General features: G+C 53.9%; 5 protein-coding genes across 10 annotated transcripts in view; 4 read left to right on the forward strand and 1 right to left on the reverse strand.

Moving 5' to 3' along the window:
- The window catches only part of UBAP2 (ubiquitin associated protein 2), a 121,809-nt gene that overhangs the window by 1,903 nt on the left and 99,764 nt on the right, over positions 1 to 20,142 (reverse strand). For all 6 annotated transcript variants that reach the window (XM_055698449.1, XM_055698448.1, XM_055698447.1 and 3 more), the window contains 5 exons: positions 5,629 to 5,707; positions 3,929 to 4,143; positions 2,496 to 2,595; positions 2,305 to 2,412; positions 757 to 824 (listed from right to left, as the gene is read on the reverse strand). In XM_055698449.1, the coding sequence (XP_055554424.1) occupies positions 757 to 824; positions 2,305 to 2,412; positions 2,496 to 2,595; positions 3,929 to 4,143; positions 5,629 to 5,707 (570 nt within the window). The remainder of the gene's footprint in view (positions 1 to 756; positions 825 to 2,304; positions 2,413 to 2,495; positions 2,596 to 3,928; positions 4,144 to 5,628; positions 5,708 to 20,142) is intronic.
- Positions 8,158 to 9,670, forward strand: LOC129734668 (interferon-like). Its single transcript, XM_055698450.1, has one exon. The coding sequence runs from the start codon at positions 8,666 to 8,668 to the stop codon at positions 9,353 to 9,355; it is 690 nt and encodes a 229-aa protein (XP_055554425.1). The 5' UTR covers positions 8,158 to 8,665; the 3' UTR covers positions 9,356 to 9,670.
- On the forward strand, positions 12,973 to 13,820 carry LOC129734680 (interferon-like). Its single transcript, XM_055698462.1, has one exon. The coding sequence runs from the start codon at positions 13,229 to 13,231 to the stop codon at positions 13,790 to 13,792; it is 564 nt and encodes a 187-aa protein (XP_055554437.1). The 5' UTR covers positions 12,973 to 13,228; the 3' UTR covers positions 13,793 to 13,820.
- Positions 15,822 to 16,871, forward strand: LOC129734673 (interferon-like). The gene has a single exon (XM_055698455.1). The coding sequence runs from the start codon at positions 16,280 to 16,282 to the stop codon at positions 16,841 to 16,843; it is 564 nt and encodes a 187-aa protein (XP_055554430.1). The 5' UTR covers positions 15,822 to 16,279; the 3' UTR covers positions 16,844 to 16,871.
- LOC129734677 (interferon-like) lies at positions 18,861 to 19,889 on the forward strand. The gene has a single exon (XM_055698459.1). It carries the CDS (start codon positions 19,319 to 19,321, stop codon positions 19,880 to 19,882), a length of 564 nt encoding a protein of 187 aa, XP_055554434.1. The 5' UTR covers positions 18,861 to 19,318; the 3' UTR covers positions 19,883 to 19,889.

Consider the following 20,142-nt stretch of genomic DNA (forward strand, 5'->3'; position numbering starts at 1 on the left):
TGAACCTTTCACCACTCCATGAGTAAGCCCCTTTTTTCCCCCTGACCTCTTTTTACTCAGTGGGACATGGGATGGCAGCAGCTGCCTGAAATCACACATTGCAGGGGCTCAGCCTGGAATTACTTGACCTACCCAGGGCAGCCCAACAAAACTGAATGAAGAATTTGCAGTGAGATTTTCCTCCCTCTGGCCAAAGCTTGACTCCTAGTGCTAAGCACGTAGCCGAGGGCTGGCTTCCTACCTGTAAGCATGAATCACAGACACAGATTCCCCCAGCTGAGGGTGCAAGGAGGAGAAAACAGGAACTGGGCATAAGCTGACTGCACACTACAGCTTGTAAAAGCACTTTCAGCCTTCCCTGGGAAGCTGTGTGCTGAACGACGGCCACAGAAGAGCATGGGACACTGTGTTAGGGGTGGACACTACTGACTGGTCTCTCTGGTGAAAAGAAAATGCCCTCTAGACTCACCTGCTTTGGGGGCTATTTCGACTAAAAACATTAGCCCCATCACATTCATTTGCACCCAGGATACAGCTCATGTGGGGCTGTGTGTGGCACTGCACCTATGTCAGGAGCTGCTGTCAGGACCTGACATGGCAGAAACAATGCAACAGAGGGCAAGACTCCAACAGCAAACAGGAACAGCACCAGAAATGCCACAGCCTGCTGACCCTGAGACCAACTGGTCTGAGAATAGGATGGGAGCCATCAGCCTGGCCTCAGGCCATCAGGGAGGAGGGTACAGCATTGCTCACCTGAGTCTTGTTATAGACTGAGCCACTGATATCAGGCACACCTGTGTTACTTGAGGTCACAGAAACACCTGAAAAACAAAAAAAAGCCATTGACAATGAGAAAGTCAACCACCACCCAACATAAACCCCATGCTTTGCTCCTGGCACCTCCAGCAGCCTTGGTAGATGCACCTTCATCCACAGCTACTGCACCACACCCCTTGCTGCTGCTACTGGCCAGCCCAGCGGGGCTCTCCATGCTCTTACACCCACAGCACCCCACATGGGAACAGAAGAAAGGGCTCGGCTCTTCGCTCCCACAGGAAAATGGGAAAACAGTCCACCAGGATAAATCACCCACATCCATGACCCAGTACCGCTTGGATTCAAATGCACTTCACCAGGCAGCAGCTGGCTGCACTGCACACTCATTTAAGCTCACGAAAAGCCAGCTTTCCCCTAGGATTAGGGATGCATTTGGCTCTATTGCAGTGTTCAAGAGCTTTCCAGTAGTGCACTGAGTGATGAAACCCAGCATCTGCTATACATTTGACCCCTTGTCCTTTTACACCCTGCAGAAGGGTGAAGTCTGCAATGCTCCTCTGCCCAGAGAGAGTATCACTGATTCAGGCTGGCTTCCACCTGGACCAGCCGGTGCCGCAACAGGCTCAGAAACACCCACTTACCAGCAAGGTGACTCTCAAAGCAGCCACTTATTCACTGTCTCAGAAAGACTGGCTCTAATAATTCCACTTGGATTGGAATAAAACCAGTGGTTCCTTTGGCCAGTGATCAAAGGACTGGACTCGGAGGGTTTGCACTGCTCTAAGGTTGTACCCTTCCTAGGACATTGCTCCTTTTTGGATTGCTCCTCTACAGAGGAAAGTGTGAGCAGCTCTTGGCTGAAGACAGTCCAGTTGGTGTTTCAAATGCACAGCAAATGCTTGGTATTTGTTAAGCCCAACAATGAACTAGTTAGTGGTAAGCAGTTCAGCACACACTTCTCAGTTCTAACCAGCAGGTGCAGAATAAAGCTTTCCTATAAGCTGTATACGTTCTTCAGCCTTCACAAAGAAAACATTTCCAGGCATGAAACAATGTGATAAGTTAGAGGGTTTACAGACAGCAGCTGAAACAGCAGCCCAGAGATGCCCTGCTTGCCCCTAACACACGGCTATGCTGGGTGTCTACCAAGAAAATTAAAATCTAGTCATGATTTGGCACAGGACCATTTGAGTAGCAGCATCCAACCGCTCAGGCTTCAAGAACATGACACTGCTGTAGGACCACTACCCTTCAGCAAAGAAAACTTTGGCAGAGGAAGCAGCTTACCATTTCTCCTATATATAATTGTGGACAAATCTGCGCATCAGCCACAAAAATCCTTATGCAAAGTCCACTCATAAGATTTAGAAGGAACACTTGGGACATTTAAAAAAGCATACGGGAGATGGAGAAACAGCTTGGATTGTGGCCCTGTTTAGAGCTGGCTGCTGTGTTGACTGCACAGCACTGGGACTCTACCCTACTAAATCCCACTGAAGAGCATCCTTAAGTCTCATGTGTTACCTTTCCCAGGTCCAGTGCCAGCAGATTTGTTTTGTGCTTGAGATGACCCACTGTAGCCTCCTTTGCTGTAATCTCCAGCTGCCGTTCCCTGCGTTAAGTCATCATAGCCTGCCGGTGTGTACAAGACAAGGTGTTACAGTGTGCAAGCAGCTCTGCAGACCCTCACATGAAAAGCGCAGTGGTAAGCGTACCTGTTCCATAGCTGTGCTGCCCATAGCCACTCGCTTGCTGGAAGGGAGTCGATGCGGTGTTCAGGTTGACTCCGTGCTGTTTAGCAGATGCCGGAGGTACCTGAACAAAGGGAACAAAAGGCGCTGTTAACAGGGAATGTCGCGCAAAACACAAGCTCCCTCTGCCATCTAGTGGGGGAGGAAATTTCATCTGGAGTTGGGAGTATTGGGATGGCATGGGAGACAGCACTCATGCTTTCAGCAGCAACTCGCTGTAGTGGATGTGTGCAAGCCCCACGTTTTCTGCTACAGCTGCCCCTCAGATTGCAGTGCAACCTCCTTTCGGAACAGGCTGCGTATTTCTTTCATGCGCTGAATGTAAACAGCAAATTCCAAGAAGGAGCAGTTGCAGTGCTCTCCCTCCAGAATCAAATAAAACATCAATTCCTGCCCTGAGGCTGCTGCATGGAACACTGCCCTACTGAGCCCTAAACCAGACTTATCTACCCCTCTGCCTGGAGCATCACCTCTTCCCGAATAACCTTCTTCCTCCTAAGACTAGCAGCACAGCTTTCTGACTTAATGGGGTCTCCTCCATCCTCAAAAGGATTTCCTAGGCACTCTCAGCTCACGCAGATTTGGGTCTCCCCTTCAGTCTCCAGAGACTACAGTAAGAGCTTTCAGGAACACCGAGTCCATGAGCTACAGTTGTCTGCTATTCACAGTAACCTGCATAGGAGTCCATGAGTACTGGCCTTTTAAATTTCCTGTTTTCTTGGGGAAGGGACTGAAACTATTTTCTCATGCTTGCACATTTTTGGAAATCCCTTGCAGACTGGGGAAGATGACTCTACTCCATTCTCACGAGACCCCACCTCAGTACCAGATCCAGCTCTGGGGTCCCCAGTACAGCAAGACACGGACCTTTCAGAACAGGTCCAGAGGAGGGCCACAAAAATGATCCAACAGCTGGAGCACCCCTCCTATGACGAAAGGCTGAGAAAGTTGAAGTTTTTCAGCCTGGAGAAGAGAAGGCTCCAGGAACACCTTATTGCAGCCTTTCAATACTAGACGGGGGGGTGCTTATAAGAAAGAGGGAGAAAAACTTTTTACCAGCCAGTGACAGCACACAGGGCAATGTTTTCAAACTGAAAGAAGGTAGGTTTAGACTGGATCTAAGGAAGATTTTTTTTTAAGACAAGGGTGGTGAGACACTGGAACAGGTTGCCCAGAGAAGTTGTGGAAGCCCCATCCCTGGCAGTGTTCAAGGCCAGGCTGGATGGGGCTTTCAGCAGCCTGGTCTGGTGGAAGGTGTCCCTGCCCATGACAGGGGGGTTGGACTAGGTGATCTTTGAAAGTCCCTTCCAATCCAAACCATTCCATGATTCTAAGAATCATAAAGAGCAAAATCAGAGGCATGAAGGGAAGGTTACAGTTCAGGCTGTTACACTTACAAACATGGTCGGCCCATACTGGAATGCACTGGGTACACCGGGCACACCAGCGTAATAAGGTAACCCAGTGTAGCTGTATCCTGGGGGCAGGGTCGGGTTGAGGAAGGGCTGCTGAGTCGTGTGATGAGTCTGCGTCTGGTTCTGCTGCGGTTGGGCAAGTGTGGTAGCAGGAGCAGGGGAGGCAGAATCCCCACGGCCAAATTTTGTTACATCACCTGTGAAAGAAAGCACTGGTCAGAAACGCTGTCAAAACTACTCCAAAAGTGAAGGACTCTAAGGATTCAAATCCTCTGAATACAAGTAGACAGCTACAGAAGAGAGCACATGCTACACTTGAAAGCCTGCAGCTGTTCACGGGAAGCGCACTCCCTGTCTCTGTTCCTGATGGCCACAGGGACATTGCCTGTTTGTGGCACAGAACTCTGTGCCATGGCTAACGCATCGGTAAAACGGAGATACCAATACTTACCTATCTCACAGCGTCTGAGCAGATTCACTAGTATCAGATCATTGCAATAAAACATGCTAAAAGCAGAAGTATGGCAAATTGCCAAAGAGCAAATGGTTGCTGGGTTAAAGTGTGACTCTCCTAGGTGTTAAACTGATTAGCTAAGCTGCATGGGCTTAAAGCAAGTTAGGATTTACGGGCAGTGATGGGCATATTTTTGTCAATGTCTGTTTATTTGTCAAGCATGACTAGTTAAGATGTCCGGTTCCTCACACCACCAAAGTTCTGGAGACAGTAGCTGAAGGCCAGGAAAGCAAGGCTTGCATCGTGGGCCACCTTATTGAAGAAGTAGGAAGGGAAATTTGGTTATTAATCCAAAAGCAGCCTCCCAAGAGAAATGATTATGAAGCAGAAAACTCCTGAACACTTGCATTTTCTGGTACCCTACAGAGCAGCATGTTCATATGCTTTTTAGGGAGATTACATACATCAATTGCATCTATCCCATTCCCAACCAGTATTTCTTTTTGTTGGTTACCAAGAAGCATGAGAACACATAATACCATCATTACAAGAATTATAAAACTGTAGCCATAGGCGTTAAGCTGTAATCAGATGGCAGGATGAAAACCACTGGCTCAAAAATCTGGATGGCATTAATGTCATCTTTGCACAATGATAACTGAAGAGCAAGAGCAGGCACGAGGAAAGGCTTCTCAGAACACATGCTTCCAGGAACGAAGTCCATTAGATTTGGGGAGGGCAAGAGAGAGCCTGATGGATGCACCTCCTGCTGGTAACACAAAAGTGCTAAAATAGCAGTAATGAACTACGGGGAGCTGCTGGGGCTGTGTGGGGTGTGTGTGTCTATTCCAGTGCCAAAAAAAGAAGGCAAGCAAATGAATTTTGAAAAGAATGATTAAGCTATGGAATATTTTCAAACACTTGTATGTGCTTGGGAAGGGCACTAGGTGACACTGCCATTTACATTCTTAACAATTTTACACGTATCCTCAAAGGATATCCAACTTATTCCCAGAAGTCATCACACATGAATTACTGACCAAAACCATGAAGAAACATCAGTGTGAAGGTTGAGAGGGAGATGCTCCCTTTTGTTTGACTAGTTTGGACTGATGGGTTTAACTGCTTACAGAAGGGGAAAAAAACAGTTGCTCTTTCAGCAACAGCAGGATGACCTGCATTTAGAAATCAACACATTTCACCACACTCGTCTTTAAATAGCACTCACCTGAGTACGGGTTGTTAGCAAGGCTCCCATCTCTGCCTGTCAAGGTTGCAGGAGCAGGGAATGTAATTCCGTAGTAATCCTTGGAAAGAGACATCGTTTATTAATAGTTGGAACTGTAACACAGGTGGACAGCTCTTACCAAACCCATTATCATAGGCATAAGAAAATTTAAAAAGGAAGAACTAAAGGAAGTTTGGGCAGAAGCTGACCTTCGCACTCACAGGAGAGCTGAAGATTTACGTGGATCCTCAACTTTAAAATTAACCTCTTTTTTAGACACTTTTAATATTATATACAAATACTTCATCACTTAACGGTAAGTTAAAGGCAACAGCTAAATGCTTTCCCCTCCCAATCTTCAGCTCTGAGCTGTCTTCTTCCAGCGAGACTGCACCTCAAAGAGCAACAGGTCACTGCGGCCCAAAGACCTGGGGTCAAGCCAGAACCGTAATCACAACATGGATATAGTCTAAAGGTCTTACTCTTGTAGCATGCCCTATTTTCTAAAAGTGGAAATGTCAGCTAGGAAAACAGCACAAACATTAAAAAAAAGGGGTGGGGAGAAAAAGGGTTACTACCATATGACTGGAAAATTTGTTTAAACTATGTTACAGGAGACCTCAGGGTAGTTAGTAGTCTCCAAAGTGGGGTGCACAAGACAATCCACTGGAGTGCATGAAGAACATAGTTCTGGTATATTAATAAATAAAATTTTATAAAATTTTAAAATAGTGTTTGTTTAACCTTCCATCCTTTTTTAATTTTTATTTTTTATATGTTTTATAGCATACATATTAGTACAGTAGTGTATGTATGTAATTTAGAAATTACAAAAAAAATACACTGAGGTCAAGTGCTCACAAATTTTGTACTGATGGGGTGTGTAATCAAAAAATGCAGAGACCTCCACCTTAGATCATTCTCCTAGGTGCTCTACAGGAGGTGACTGGACACACTAGCAAAACCAAAGCAGCATTTTGTCCTCAGTTTCAGAGAAAAAGAGAAAAGTGTGCTCTTCCCTAGCTGAGTGAACATCACATGTGGGGCTGGTACTCCACAAAGTATTTTTCCTCCTAATCCTCACGGTTTACTCCTCACCACCTCAAATCCATCAAGAGTTAGTGCTTTAACCAGTAAAGTATCCATTTCCACACGTTCTCCAACATCCTCCTCCTTCATATCCCTCTCTGAAAATACCCAGCACCTCAAATGCTTTCTCAGAGTTGACAGCACCTTCCACCTTGTTGCATTTCTGTACATCACTCCTCTGTTTCCTACACCCAATCCTCCATCACTCAGCATGAAATAATCTGGCAAAGATGCAGTACTGCAGTTTCTTTTCTGTAACGTGAAGCAGTGCCATATTTCATCATTTTTTCCTTTCCCAGATAATTCCACTTTATCAACTCTGGCATGGATCACTTAACAAACGAGAAAGAAGCGCTCCCATCTCCTTTTGGGGAAAATGCCATAAAAAGCAGACCTGGAGAAAAGGTCTGAACAGGATTTGGTGAATATGAACTGGAACGGACACATCAGCATTTGCCTATAGATGAACTGGACAAAATATAACCAAATCTGCATGAAAACAGGGTCTAGGGACTGCAATCATTCCTACTGCCCCTCAGGTCTGGGAGAACCACATCAGCACTGGATAGCCCTATCCCACGCACCTGTGCATGCAAGCATTCCAAACAAAAAAACCATGAGAAAATACGACTGCCAGCCAGTTATGCCCACCCACAGGACAAGATCAGAAGAGACGCTCTGCTCTTCAGAGAATCATGGGTATTTCCTGACCTACAGAAGGCATGCAGGAGAAGGTGCCTAAAGTCAAAACTGAAATATTAGGAATAGACTCAAAAAGTGAGGCAGAAAAGGGCTGAAAAAAAGGTAAGTGGTCTGATGGAATAGACTTAAGCTCCACCAAGCAGCTGGCTAGGAACCACGCATACCATACCACCTAAAGTGTTTGTAAGGTCTGCTACAGGCAGCCTGCAACAGACTAGTAGAAAAGACAGCATATCCCAATGTAATAAACACAGGTGAAAAATACCCACAAAACCAAACCAAAAACCAACGAAAAACCCAGTGAGAATTTACAGCATCAGCATAGAAACGAATTAATTGAGTTAAAATAAAAAAGAACCCCATCCCAAACCTTTGGGAAAAACCCCGTTCTTGCAGTATCAGCAGCAGCCAGTGCCTCTTGCTGCTGGAAGCTTCCCAGGAAGCAGTGACGACATGCGCTTGAGACTCTGCCCACTTTTGCTTTCTAGATGTAAGGGGACCGGCATATCAAAGAAATATTCTCAACCTTTCCTGCCACCCAAACACCTAATGTTGCCTGATTTCTACAACACATTCAAAACACAATAAACTCTCCCCCCAATCTGGAAATCACAGTAATTCCATGAACAGTTCATGAAAAATCCTTTGTAACATTTATGAATCTATTTCTAAATATAAACAAACAGAGGACAAGTAACTCCGAGGGTGAGGGGAATGACAGGTACCCCAAAAATACCCTGCAAGATATTTGCAGGGAGGGGAAAAACTCTTTGACCAGCAAAGCTGCAGACGCTACAGAAAGGAAAAGGAAAACAAGAAAAAAAAGAGACACACAAACTGAAAATATTTTTCAATAAGAAATGAAGGAAAATATGCAATAACTCATATATACAAACAGTATCAGAGCAGGGAATAAGAAAAAAGGATGTTGGTAGGCAGAGAAACCTGAAAATACAAACCAAGAAAGCCAACTCTAAAAGCAAAGAAAAGGGAAACCCTGAAACACATCCTCAGCACAGCTGCCTTAAAAGGTTCTGCTGTCCTGCTTCCACATCTCCCGTTGAACCACAACAGCACAGGAGCAAGGCTCCCCCTGCACCCCAACAGCAGCACTGGGAAAGAACCAACCCCTTTTCCCTAAGCCATCTCCTGTTCACAAGCCCTCAGGAGAAAGTAGACTGGAAGTAAAAATGAAAATGAAAACAGGGAAATTCTGTTTAGATGCGATGATGATGAAAGGAAAGCCATGGCAGCACCACATAAAACCGGCCACCCGGCACCACACCAAGCACAGCGACCACCCGCAACACCACCAAGCCTGCCCGGGCTCCTGCACAGCGACACCCACCCAACCACCATGACAGCGCCCGCAACCCCGCAGCCCCGCCTGACGCACGGCGCCACGCCGCTCCTGCTCCTCCTGACGGCTCTCGCCACCGCCCTCGCCTGCCACCACCTGCGGCCCGGCGACGACACCTTCCCCTGGGACGGCCTCCGGCTCCTCCAGGCCATGGCTCCCAGCCCGACACAGCCCTGCCAGCAACACCAGGCGCCCTTCCGCTTCCCCGACACCCTCCTCCACACCAGCCACCCACAGCAAGCCGCCGCCACCGCCCTCCGCATCCTACAGCACCTCTTCCACACCCTCAGCAGCCCCAGCACCCCACAACACTGGGACACCGGCGCACGCCACCACCTCCTCAACCACCTACAGCACTACATCCAACGCCTGGAGCAATGCCCGACAGCCAACAGGACACTCCTCAAAAGGCAAGGGCCTCGCAACCTGCTGCTCAGCATCAACAGGTACTTCACGCACATCCAGGACTTCCTCCACACCCACAACTACAGCGCCTGTGCCTGGGACCACGTCCGCCTCGAAGCTCGTGCCTGCTTCCAACGCTTGGACACACTCATACGGCAAATGAAGAGCTGAGCTGCTCCTGCCCACCACCAAGCCCACCCATGCCTGCCAACGCCAGTGGCCACAGATTGAGCAGGAGCAGCAGTAGCCCAGGCTGGCACTCTCGGTGCTGCTCACACCTCTTCTGGCCACGACCCGGCACTGATGGAGAGATGGGCATGACCATGGTGAGGCTGGGGCCAGGCTGTGGCACTGTCTGCTCATGGGCACCATGGCCACACCTTCACTGGAAAGGAAGGAGGAGGAAATTGCTGTGCTGCCTGCTCATGGACAACTGTGAGGCAATGGGGAGTGTGGTGGTATTTATTATACATACTGTTATCTTGCCCGTCCAGACTGCAGCCTCCCCTGATGGAGGGGAAGGTCCCCACAGACTGTGAGACTCTCATCCAGTGACTATTCACCACAGAAATCTAGAAACCTATTTATTTATTTATTTATTTATTTATTTAACCATTAATATCTATATTGCTATATTTATGTATTTATTCACTTGTTTGGAAATAAAGACTTTTTGCAAAAACAAAACAGAAGAAAAAGAAAAGAGGTGGTCATCATTCATGTACCTGACAGGCAAAGACGGGGTCTCTGTAAGGCAGGCAGGGATGACCACCCCTCTGGCAGCCTGTCCCACTGATAGATGCCTCCTGCCCTGGTCAAATGCTCCATACAGGAGTCCACTCTTAGGGACCCACCAGAGCCCTTCAAGCCCACAGGCATCTTTCACTAATGCAAGATGCCCGGAGCACACACTTGTCCTGATGACATGCTGCCTGCCCTGCACACTCCTTTCCCACCATCCACCCTCCCTCACTGCCAAAACATGAAAGCCACCTCCAAATCACCACCCCATATCACAACGAACCATTCAGCAATACCACCGCACTTAGAAGCAAGGAGGGTCCTGTGGACATGGTTCACCTCAAAGAGGTGAAGAGAGGACCACCAAGGCCTGTGGAGATTTGGACAAGGGATAGCATCTCAGTGCTACCAACCTCACCCAAGAAACCTTAAAAAATACCAAACAGCCCTGTGCTCAGGTGGCCAAGGAGGCCAGCAGCATCCTGGCTGGTGCCGGGAACAGCGTGGCCAGCAGGGCCAGGGCAGTGCTGTCCCCCTGCACTGGGCACTGGCGAGGCCGCCCCTCGACTCCTGTGTTCAGGTTGGGCCCCTCACTGCCAGGGGGACGCAGAGGGGCTGCAGCGTGTCCAGAGACGGGCAGGGGGCTGGTGCCGGGGCTGGGGCACAAGGCTGGTGGGGAGCGGCTGGGGGAACTGGGGGGGGGGTCAGCCTGGAGAGGAGGAGGCTCGGGGGCACCTTGTGGCTCCCTGCAGCTGCCTGACAGGAGGGTGTAGGCAGGGGGGTCGGTCTCTTCTCCCAGGTGACAAGTGACAGGGCAAGAGGAGACGGCGTCAGTCTGTGCCGGGGAGGTTTAGGTTGGGTGTCGGGAAAAACGTTGTCACTGACAGGGTGGTGGAGCACTGGGACAGACTGCCCAGGGAGACGGTGGAATCACTGTCCCTGGAGGTCTTTAAAAAATGCATAGATGTGGTGCTTAGGGATATGGTTTAGTGGTGGACTTGGCAGTTCTGGGCTAATGGTTGGACTCGATGCCTTAAAGGTCTTTTCCAACACAAAAAACCCACTGGAGATGCCCAGGACTGCTCATTGCTCTCCTACAACCACCACAACTGACACAGGACACCACAACTGTGTTTACACACCAGTGGCCATGGGGACCTATCTCACACAGAGCGCACGGGCCTAGGCCTTCTGCACTCCAGCACTCCAGTTAACAAACAAAAAGATACATCACTCAAACACTGCCACCCAACATGGTCCAAACCAACCAGCACAGATGAGCGCAGCATTGTCCATGAAGTAAACTGCCCACGCACCACCAGCACCAGCCGCTCCTTGGCCCTCCAACCACCACCCCAAAAATATCTGCTCCAGATGTTCTTCCCTCCCCAGGTATGCCTAGAGAAAGACAACACTAAAGTTCAGCAGCTATGGCATCCTCCTACACAGGACAAAGAGGTTCTTCTCCATGCACAGTTATACCACGTCCACCACCACATCGCTGCAAGGATACTGCAAGAACACATCACAGCATGGTCAGGGTTGGAGGGAACCTCTGGAGATCATCTACTCCAGCCCCCGCTGTACAGTAGGCTCTCCTAGAGCAGGTTGCGTGTCATCATGTCCGACGGGGGCTGAATGTCTCCAGAGGACACTCCACAGCCTCTCTGGGCAGCCTGTTCCAGGGCTCTGTCACCCTCAAGGTAAGGAAGTTCTTCCCCAGACTCAGAAGGAGCTTCCTGTGCTGCAGTTTGTGCCCCGTGCCCCTTGTCCTGTTGCTGGGCAACACTGAAAAGAGCCTGGCCCTTCCCATAGCAGGCACATGCCATGCAGCTGGAGAGCGAGAAAACAAGTGGGACTGAAAGTATTCAGGTACACACCAGGACCACTCAAGATGCAACTTCCATGTTGTACCACAGTCCCCCTGATGTTCCTTCTAACCAGAAATACCCTGTGATGCCAGGCAGGCGGGACTTCAATAGCTTGGTCTTCTCTGAGGTGGACAAAGAAAGAAAACCCTCCTCGGACAGGAAAACAAAGGACAGATAATGACACAAGCTGGAACATCGTGAATAAAAACACGAAAGAATAAACACATTATATCCTTCTTCACCATGAAGGTGATAGAACACCACAAGAGGGATCAGGTACATTGTGATGCCCGCTCCTGCAGATAGATGCAAAGCCATCACTGGACAAGGCCAGTGCAACCTCCTCTGAAACCACCTACCCTCAGCACTAGATAATACTTAACACAGTAACATTAAAAAAAAAATTGAAAAAAAAATGAAGAAATGAAATGATGCACAATTAGTCATAAAAAATTCAAACCCAAAAAACTAACAAAAGATAGAGGAAAATGGACAGTTCCAATAATATCAGAGAATAACATACGAACACGCACTTAAACAGGGGAACGCTGGAAATTGGAAAATGGAATTGTCTGTAGAGAACCTTTCCCTCCACAATATAAAAATACAGCACAATAGTGACAGTGCTCACAAAAACTTCCTAACATAGCAAAAATAGCAAAATTCACCCTACATAAAAAATGTTTCTGCCTGCATTTCCTACATTGTTAAATAACCTAAAAATGAGACAACACTTCTCACCCCTCTCATCACCATGAGGTTTCAAAACAAAGAAATGGAATCGAAGAGATGAAGAATATACCAATAAATATCAGTGACTGTAGACACACATGCAACCATATCTTCTCAAACAAGTAGACTTAGTGAACTCCTGAGAAACCAATGACATCGTTTTACAAATATCCCGATACACAAAAAAAAATGATGTCTTGAAACAAAAACACAGATGACAAAAACACCGAAACTGAAAAAAACCACAAACACTACCGAAAAACTACACAAGGAAAAGATGCATGAGAAGGAAGGGAAATTCAGCCAAACACAACAGGAAGAAGAAAGAGTCCAGAAGGAAAAGGAGAAACCACATGAAAATCACATAAGCAGCAGAAAAACCGCAAATGTAACTGTCCCAGTGCTTCACATCCCCCGCGCGACCACTACAGCCAACCTCCCCACGACACACCACCGCCAAAGCACCGCCACCGCTCTCCCCACCCACGGCCACCCCAACAACGCACTTCCCCAAGACCACCACAGCCACCAGCCAAAACTGAAAGCCACAGCCGGAAACTCGCTGCCATCGGAAAGCGAGGAAGGGGAAGCCGCCGCGCCACATAAAGCCGGCCACCCGGCACCACACCAAGCACAGCGACCACCCGCAACACCACCAAGCCTGCCCGGGCTCCTGCACAGCGACACCCACCCAACCACCATGACAGCGCCCGCAACCCCGCAGCCCCGCCTGACGCACGGCGCCACGCCGCTCCTGCTCCTCCTGACGGCTCTCGCCACCGCCCTCGCCTGCCACCACCTGCGGCCCGGCGACGACACCTTCCCCTGGGACGGCCTCCGGCTCCTCCAGGCCATGGCTCCCAGCCCGACACAGCCCTGCCAGCAACACCAGGCGCCCTTCCGCTTCCCCGACACCCTCCTCCACACCAGCCACCCACAGCAAGCCGCCGCCACCGCCCTCCGCATCCTACAGCACCTCTTCCACACCCTCAGCAACGACAGCGCCCCACAACACTGGGACACCGGCGCGCGCCACCACCTCCTCAACCACCTACAGCACTACATCCAACGCCTGGAGCAATGCCCGACAGCCAGCGCCACGCTCTTCAAAAGGCAGCGACTCAGCATCGACAGGTACTTCACGCACATCCAGGACTTCCTCCACACCCACAACCACAGCGCCTGCGCCTGGGACCACGTCCGCCTCGAAGCTCGCGCCTGCTTCCAACGCCTCCACAACCTCACCCGCACCATGCGCCGTTAGCCCAAGCACCGCGGCCAACGCGCACGCGCACGGCCCCACCACACCGACAACAACACTTCCGGAGCCCCGGCGGACCCAGCCCCACCTCTCTCATCCCGCCTACCCTCAGCCACGCCAACAGCCGCTGCAGCAACGGCCCCGCGCCCTCCGCCCCCACTGACTGACCCCCTTATTTATACAACTCTTATTTATTGCCACCGCGGGACTTCACCTATTTATTCACCTATTTATTCACTCCACACAAAATAAAGACCTGTTGCAAAGACCTTGCCCAATGCATCTTGTCTCACAAGCACAAGGAACGAGCCTTCGGCGTGGCGCGAAGCCACCGCCACTCAGCACCTGCTCCAAGCCCTGCCCCACACGGGCTCTGCAGGCCCCGTGCCCACTCTCCCCCTTGACACCTCTCCCCAAGGAGGCGCTTTCCTCCACCTCTCTCAAAAACCTCTCCCAGGCTTTCAACAGCCAGCGTCACCCGAGCCTCCGTGTCGGCCCGTCTCCTCCACAGTTCCCACCCCCCGCCCCGCTTTCCACCAACTGATCCTCAGCTCTGGAGGCCTCGCTACAGGGAGGCCTCGCACCTCTTGCAGCGCGTCCACAGCAGGGCCACAGACACCGTCAGAGCCTTGCAACGCCTCTCCTGCGACGAAAGGCTCAGAGAGACGGGCTTCTTCAGCCTGCAGCAGGGAAGGCCCCGCGGAGACCTTACTGCGGCCTTTCGGCACTTCCAGGGGGCTCACAAGAAAGATGGCCGACGACTCGGTCAAAGGGCCTGCAGCCACACCACAGCGGGGACTGGCTTCAAACCAAACGAGGGGCGGCTCACGCTCCCTACAAGGAAGGCAACACGCTGCGACCAACCGGGAGGCAAAACGCTGCAACACGTTGCCCACAGAGGTGGGGCGCGCCCCGTCCCTGGAAACCTCCCAGGTCAGCCTGGACGGGGCTCTCAGAACCTCCTCTACTTGAGACGGCCCTGCCCCTTGCTGGCGGGTTGGGCCCGGCGACCTCTGAGGGTCCCTCCCAGCCCAACCCGACCCAGCCCAAACCATGCCATGAGTCTAGGAGGGAGCGGCACGGCACAGACCCAACTCGGGGTCGCTGGCTCTTGCAGCTTCAGGCATTGCTCACCACAACTCTCTGCCTGCGCTGCTTCAAAACACCTTGCAGCGCCAACTCTGCTGTTCTAGGGCAACACGGACAAGGTCCAGCCGGCGACCTCCAACGTCAGCCTACCTCCTGCCGTGACGGCACCTACCTACGCCCAACCACCGTGCACGCGCCACCACCCCAAGCACTGCACCCTCCAACACAACGCTGCCTGACAACAGCGTGGCTCCCGGCCCGCCACCACCAACACCCTTCACACCTTTCCCCTGCTCCACACGCTTTCAGGAAACACGGGGCAGCCTCCCTCACGCAAGCACAATGCCATCCTCCCTCTTGCAAGGGACCTCAACAACTCAGCCAGCGCAACCTCCTCCTCCTGCCACTCCAGCTCCGCAGCTACGCTGGCTGCCCCGGCTCCACCTCCCGAGGACTCTTGGGCACCCCTCCTCTTCAGAGGAGCAGGGCCTCAGGCCATCCCAAACATGGGACCCTTCACTTACGGGCCACGGTTCCGTCTCCAGGCCCACCTCAGCCCCGGGGGCAGACAAAACACAAGACCCCGGGGATACAGGGGCGGGCACGTGCACCCACGGGACCACAGCCGGGCAGCCAAGGCGGCCAAGGCAGCAACAGCAACCGCAGCAAAACTCTTCCCTTCTTCCTCTTCCTTTTCCCTCAAGCCTTTCCTCCCCGTGCCCGTCAGCTTCAACGGGGCAGATCCATGCGGGAACACAGCCCACGCTCAAGTGCCTACCCCCAGAGCCACCTCCTCCCAAGCCGCCCCCACCCCCAGGCCCTCGCTCCAGGAGGGGGCTCCCCACGCTCTGACAAGTGACATCACTTCACAACCCTTCCCAACACGAAAAGGAAAGACCAGCTAAGACGAAAACAAAGGCCAGACACAAGTGAAAGGAAAACACACCACGGACAACACCAGGCCATTACAGGCGGAAAAGACACTTGGGCAGGAAGGGAAACTTCAGCTGCGGAGAAGAGGCACCACAGCTCGCCCTGCAGCCAACAGGGAAACCCTGACACACCTCCCCGGCACAGCTGCCCCCAGGGGCTCTGCCCCGGCGCTTGCGCATCCCCCGCGCGACCACTACAGCCAACCTCCCCACGACACACCACCGCCAAAGCACCGCCACCGCTCTCCCCACCCACGGCCACCCCAACAACGCACTTCCCCAAGACCACCACAGCCACCAGCCAAAACTGAAAGCCACAGCCGGAAACTCGCTGCCATCGGAAAGCGAGGAAGGGGAAGCCGCCGCGCCACATAAAGCCGGCCACCCGGCACCACACCAAGCACAGCGACCACCCGCAACACCACCAAGCCTGCCCGGGCTCCTGCACAGCGACACCCACCCAACCACCATGACAGCGCCCGCAACCCCGCAGCCCCGCCTGACGCACGGCGCCACGCCGCTCCTGCTCCTCCTGACGGCTCTCGCCACCGCCCTCGCCTGCCACCACCTGCGGCCCGGCGACGACACCTTCCCCTGGGACGGCCTCCGGCTCCTCCAGGCCATGGCTCCCAGCCCGACACAGCCCTGCCAGCAACACCAGGCGCCCTTCCGCTTCCCCGACACCCTCCTCCACACCAGCCACCCACAGCAAGCCGCCGCCACCGCCCTCCGCATCCTACAGCACCTCTTCCACACCCTCAGCAACGACAGCGCCCCACAACACTGGGACACCGGCGCGCGCCACCACCTCCTCAACCACCTACAGCACTACATCCAACGCCTGGAGCAATGCCCGACAGCCAGCGCCACGCTCTTCAAAAGGCAGCGACTCAGCATCGACAGGTACTTCACGCACATCCAGGACTTCCTCCACACCCACAACCACAGCGCCTGCGCCTGGGACCACGTCCGCCTCGAAGCTCGCGCCTGCTTCCAACGCCTCCACAACCTCACCCGCACCATGCGCCGTTAGCCCAAGCACCGCGGCCAACGCGCACGCGCACGGCCCCACCACACCGACAACAACACTTCTGGAGCCCCGGCGGACCCAGCCCCACCTCTCTCATCCCGCCTACCCTCAGCCACGCCAACAGCCGCTGCAGCAACGGCCCCGCGCCCTCCGCCCCCACTGACTGACCCCCTTATTTATACAACTCTTATTTATTGCCACCGCGGGACTTCACCTATTTATTCACTCCACACAAAATAAAGACCTGTTGCAAAGACCTTGCCCAATGCATCTTGTCTCACAAGCACAAGGAACGAGCCTTCGGCGTGGCGCGAAGCCACCGCCACTCAGCACCTGCTCCAAGCCCTGCCCCACACGGGCTCTGCAGGCCCCGTGCCCACTCTCCCCCTTGACACCTCTCCCCAAGGAGGCGCTTTCCTCCACCTCTCTCAAAAACCTCTCCCAGGCTTTCAACAGCCAGCGTCACCCGAGCCTCCGTGTCGGCCCGTCTCCTCCACAGTTCCCACCCCCCGCCCCGCTTTCCACCAACTGATCCTCAGCTCTGGAGGCCTCGCTACAGGGAGGCCTCGCACCTCTTGCAGCGCGTCCACAGCAGGGCCACAGACACCGTCAGAGCCTTGCAACGCCTCTCCTGCGACGAAAGGCTCAGAGAGACGGGCTTCTTCAGCCTGCAGCAGGGAAGGCCCCGCGGAGACCTTACTGCGGCCTTTCGGCACTTCCAGGGGGCTCACAAGAAAGATGGCCGACGACTCGGTCAAAGGGCCTGCAGCCACACCACAGCGGGGACTGGCTTCAAACCAAACGAGGGGCGGCTCACGCTCCCTACAAGGAAGGCAACACGCTGCGACCAACCGGGAGGCAAAACGCTGCAACACGTTGCCCACAGAGGTGGGGCGCGCCCCGTCCCTGGAAACCTCCCAGGTCAGCCTGGACGGGGCTCTCAGAACCTCCTCTACTTGAGACGGCCCTGCCCCTTGCTGGCGGGTTGGGCCCGGCGACCTCTGAGGGTCCCTCCCAGCCCAACCCGACCCAGCCCAAACCATGCCATGAGTCTAGGAGGGAGCGGCACGGCACAGACCCAACTCGGGGTCGCTGGCTCTTGCAGCTTCAGGCATTGCTCACCACAACTCTCTGCCTGCGCTGCTTCAAAACACCTTGCAGCGCCAACTCTGCTGTTCTAGGGCAACACGGACAAGGTCCAGCCGGCGACCTCCAACGTCAGCCTACCTCCTGCCGTGACGGCACCTACCTACGCCCAACCACCGTGCACGCGCCACCACCCCAAGCACTGCACCCTCCAACACAACGCTGCCTGACAACAGCGTGGCTCCCGGCCCGCCACCACCAACACCCTTCACACCTTTCCCCTGCTCCACACGCTTTCAGGAAACACGGGGCAGCCTCCCTCACGCAAGCACAATGCCATCCTCCCTCTTGCAAGGGACCTCAACAACTCAGCCAGCGCAACCTCCTCCTCCTGCCACTCCAGCTCCGCAGCTACGCTGGCTGCCCCGGCTCCACCTCCCGAGGACTCTTGGGCACCCCTCCTCTTCAGAGGAGCAGGGCCTCAGGCCATCCCAAACATGGGACCCTTCACTTACGGGCCACGGTTCCGTCTCCAGGCCCACCTCAGCCCCGGGGGCAGACAAAACACAAGACCCCGGGGATACAGGGGCGGGCACGTGCACCCACGGGACCACAGCCGGGCAGCCAAGGCGGCCAAGGCAGCAACAGCAACCGCAGCAAAACTCTTCCCTTCTTCCTCTTCCTTTTCCCTCAAGCCTTTCCTCCCCGTGCCCGTCAGCTTCAACGGGGCAGATCCATGCGGGAACACAGCCCACGCTCAAGTGCCTACCCCCAGAGCCACCTCCTCCCAAGCCGCCCCCACCCCCAGGCCCTCGCTCCAGGAGGGGGCTCCCCACGCTCTGACAAGTGACATCACTTCACAACCCTTCCCAACACGAAAAGGAAAGACCAGCTAAGACGAAAACAAAGGCCAGACACAAGTGAAAGGAAAACACACCACGGACAACACCAGGCCATTACAGGCGGAAAAGACACTTGGGCAGGAAGGGAAACTTCAGCTGCGGAGAAGAGGCACCACAGCTCGCCCTGCAGCCAACAGGGAAACCCTGACACACCTCCCCGGCACAGCTGCCCCCAGGGGCTCTGCCCCGGCGCTTGCGCATCCCCCGCGCGACCACTACAGCCAACCTCCCCACGACACACCACCGCCAAAGCACCGCCACCGCTCTCCCCACCCACGGCCACCCCAACAACGCACTTCCCCAAGACCACCACAGCCACCAGCCAAAACTGAAAGCCACAGCCGGAAACTCGCTGCCATCGGAAAGCGAGGAAGGGGAAGCCGCCGCGCCACATAAAGCCGGCCACCCGGCACCACACCAAGCACAGCGACCACCCGCAACACCACCAAGCCTGCCCGGGCTCCTGCACAGCGACACCCACCCAACCACCATGACAGCGCCCGCAACCCCGCAGCCCCGCCTGACGCACGGCGCCACGCCGCTCCTGCTCCTCCTGACGGCTCTCGCCACCGCCCTCGCCTGCCACCACCTGCGGCCCGGCGACGACACCTTCCCCTGGGACGGCCTCCGGCTCCTCCAGGCCATGGCTCCCAGCCCGACACAGCCCTGCCAGCAACACCAGGCGCCCTTCCGCTTCCCCGACACCCTCCTCCACACCAGCCACCCACAGCAAGCCGCCGCCACCGCCCTCCGCATCCTACAGCACCTCTTCCACACCCTCAGCAACGACAGCGCCCCACAACACTGGGACACCGGCGCGCGCCACCACCTCCTCAACCACCTACAGCACTACATCCAACGCCTGGAGCAATGCCCGACAGCCAGCGCCACGCTCTTCAAAAGGCAGCGACTCAGCATCGACAGGTACTTCACGCACATCCAGGACTTCCTCCACACCCACAACCACAGCGCCTGCGCCTGGGACCACGTCCGCCTCGAAGCTCGCGCCTGCTTCCAACGCCTCCACAACCTCACCCGCACCATGCGCCGTTAGCCCAAGCACCGCGGCCAACGCGCACAGCGCACGGCCCCACCACACCGACAACAACACTTCTGGAGCCCCGGCGGACCCAGCCCCACCTCTCTCATCCCGCCTACCCTCAGCCACGCCAACAGCCGCTGCAGCAACGGCCCCGCGCCCTCCGCCCCCACTGACTGACCCCCTTATTTATACAACTCTTATTTATTGCCACCGCGGGACTTCACCTATTTATTCACTCCACACAAAATAAAGACCTGTTGCAAAGACCTTGC

This window comes from Falco cherrug, chromosome Z (genome assembly GCF_023634085.1).
Source record: "Falco cherrug isolate bFalChe1 chromosome Z, bFalChe1.pri, whole genome shotgun sequence".
In the NCBI taxonomy this organism is placed as follows: domain Eukaryota; kingdom Metazoa; phylum Chordata; class Aves; order Falconiformes; family Falconidae; genus Falco; species Falco cherrug.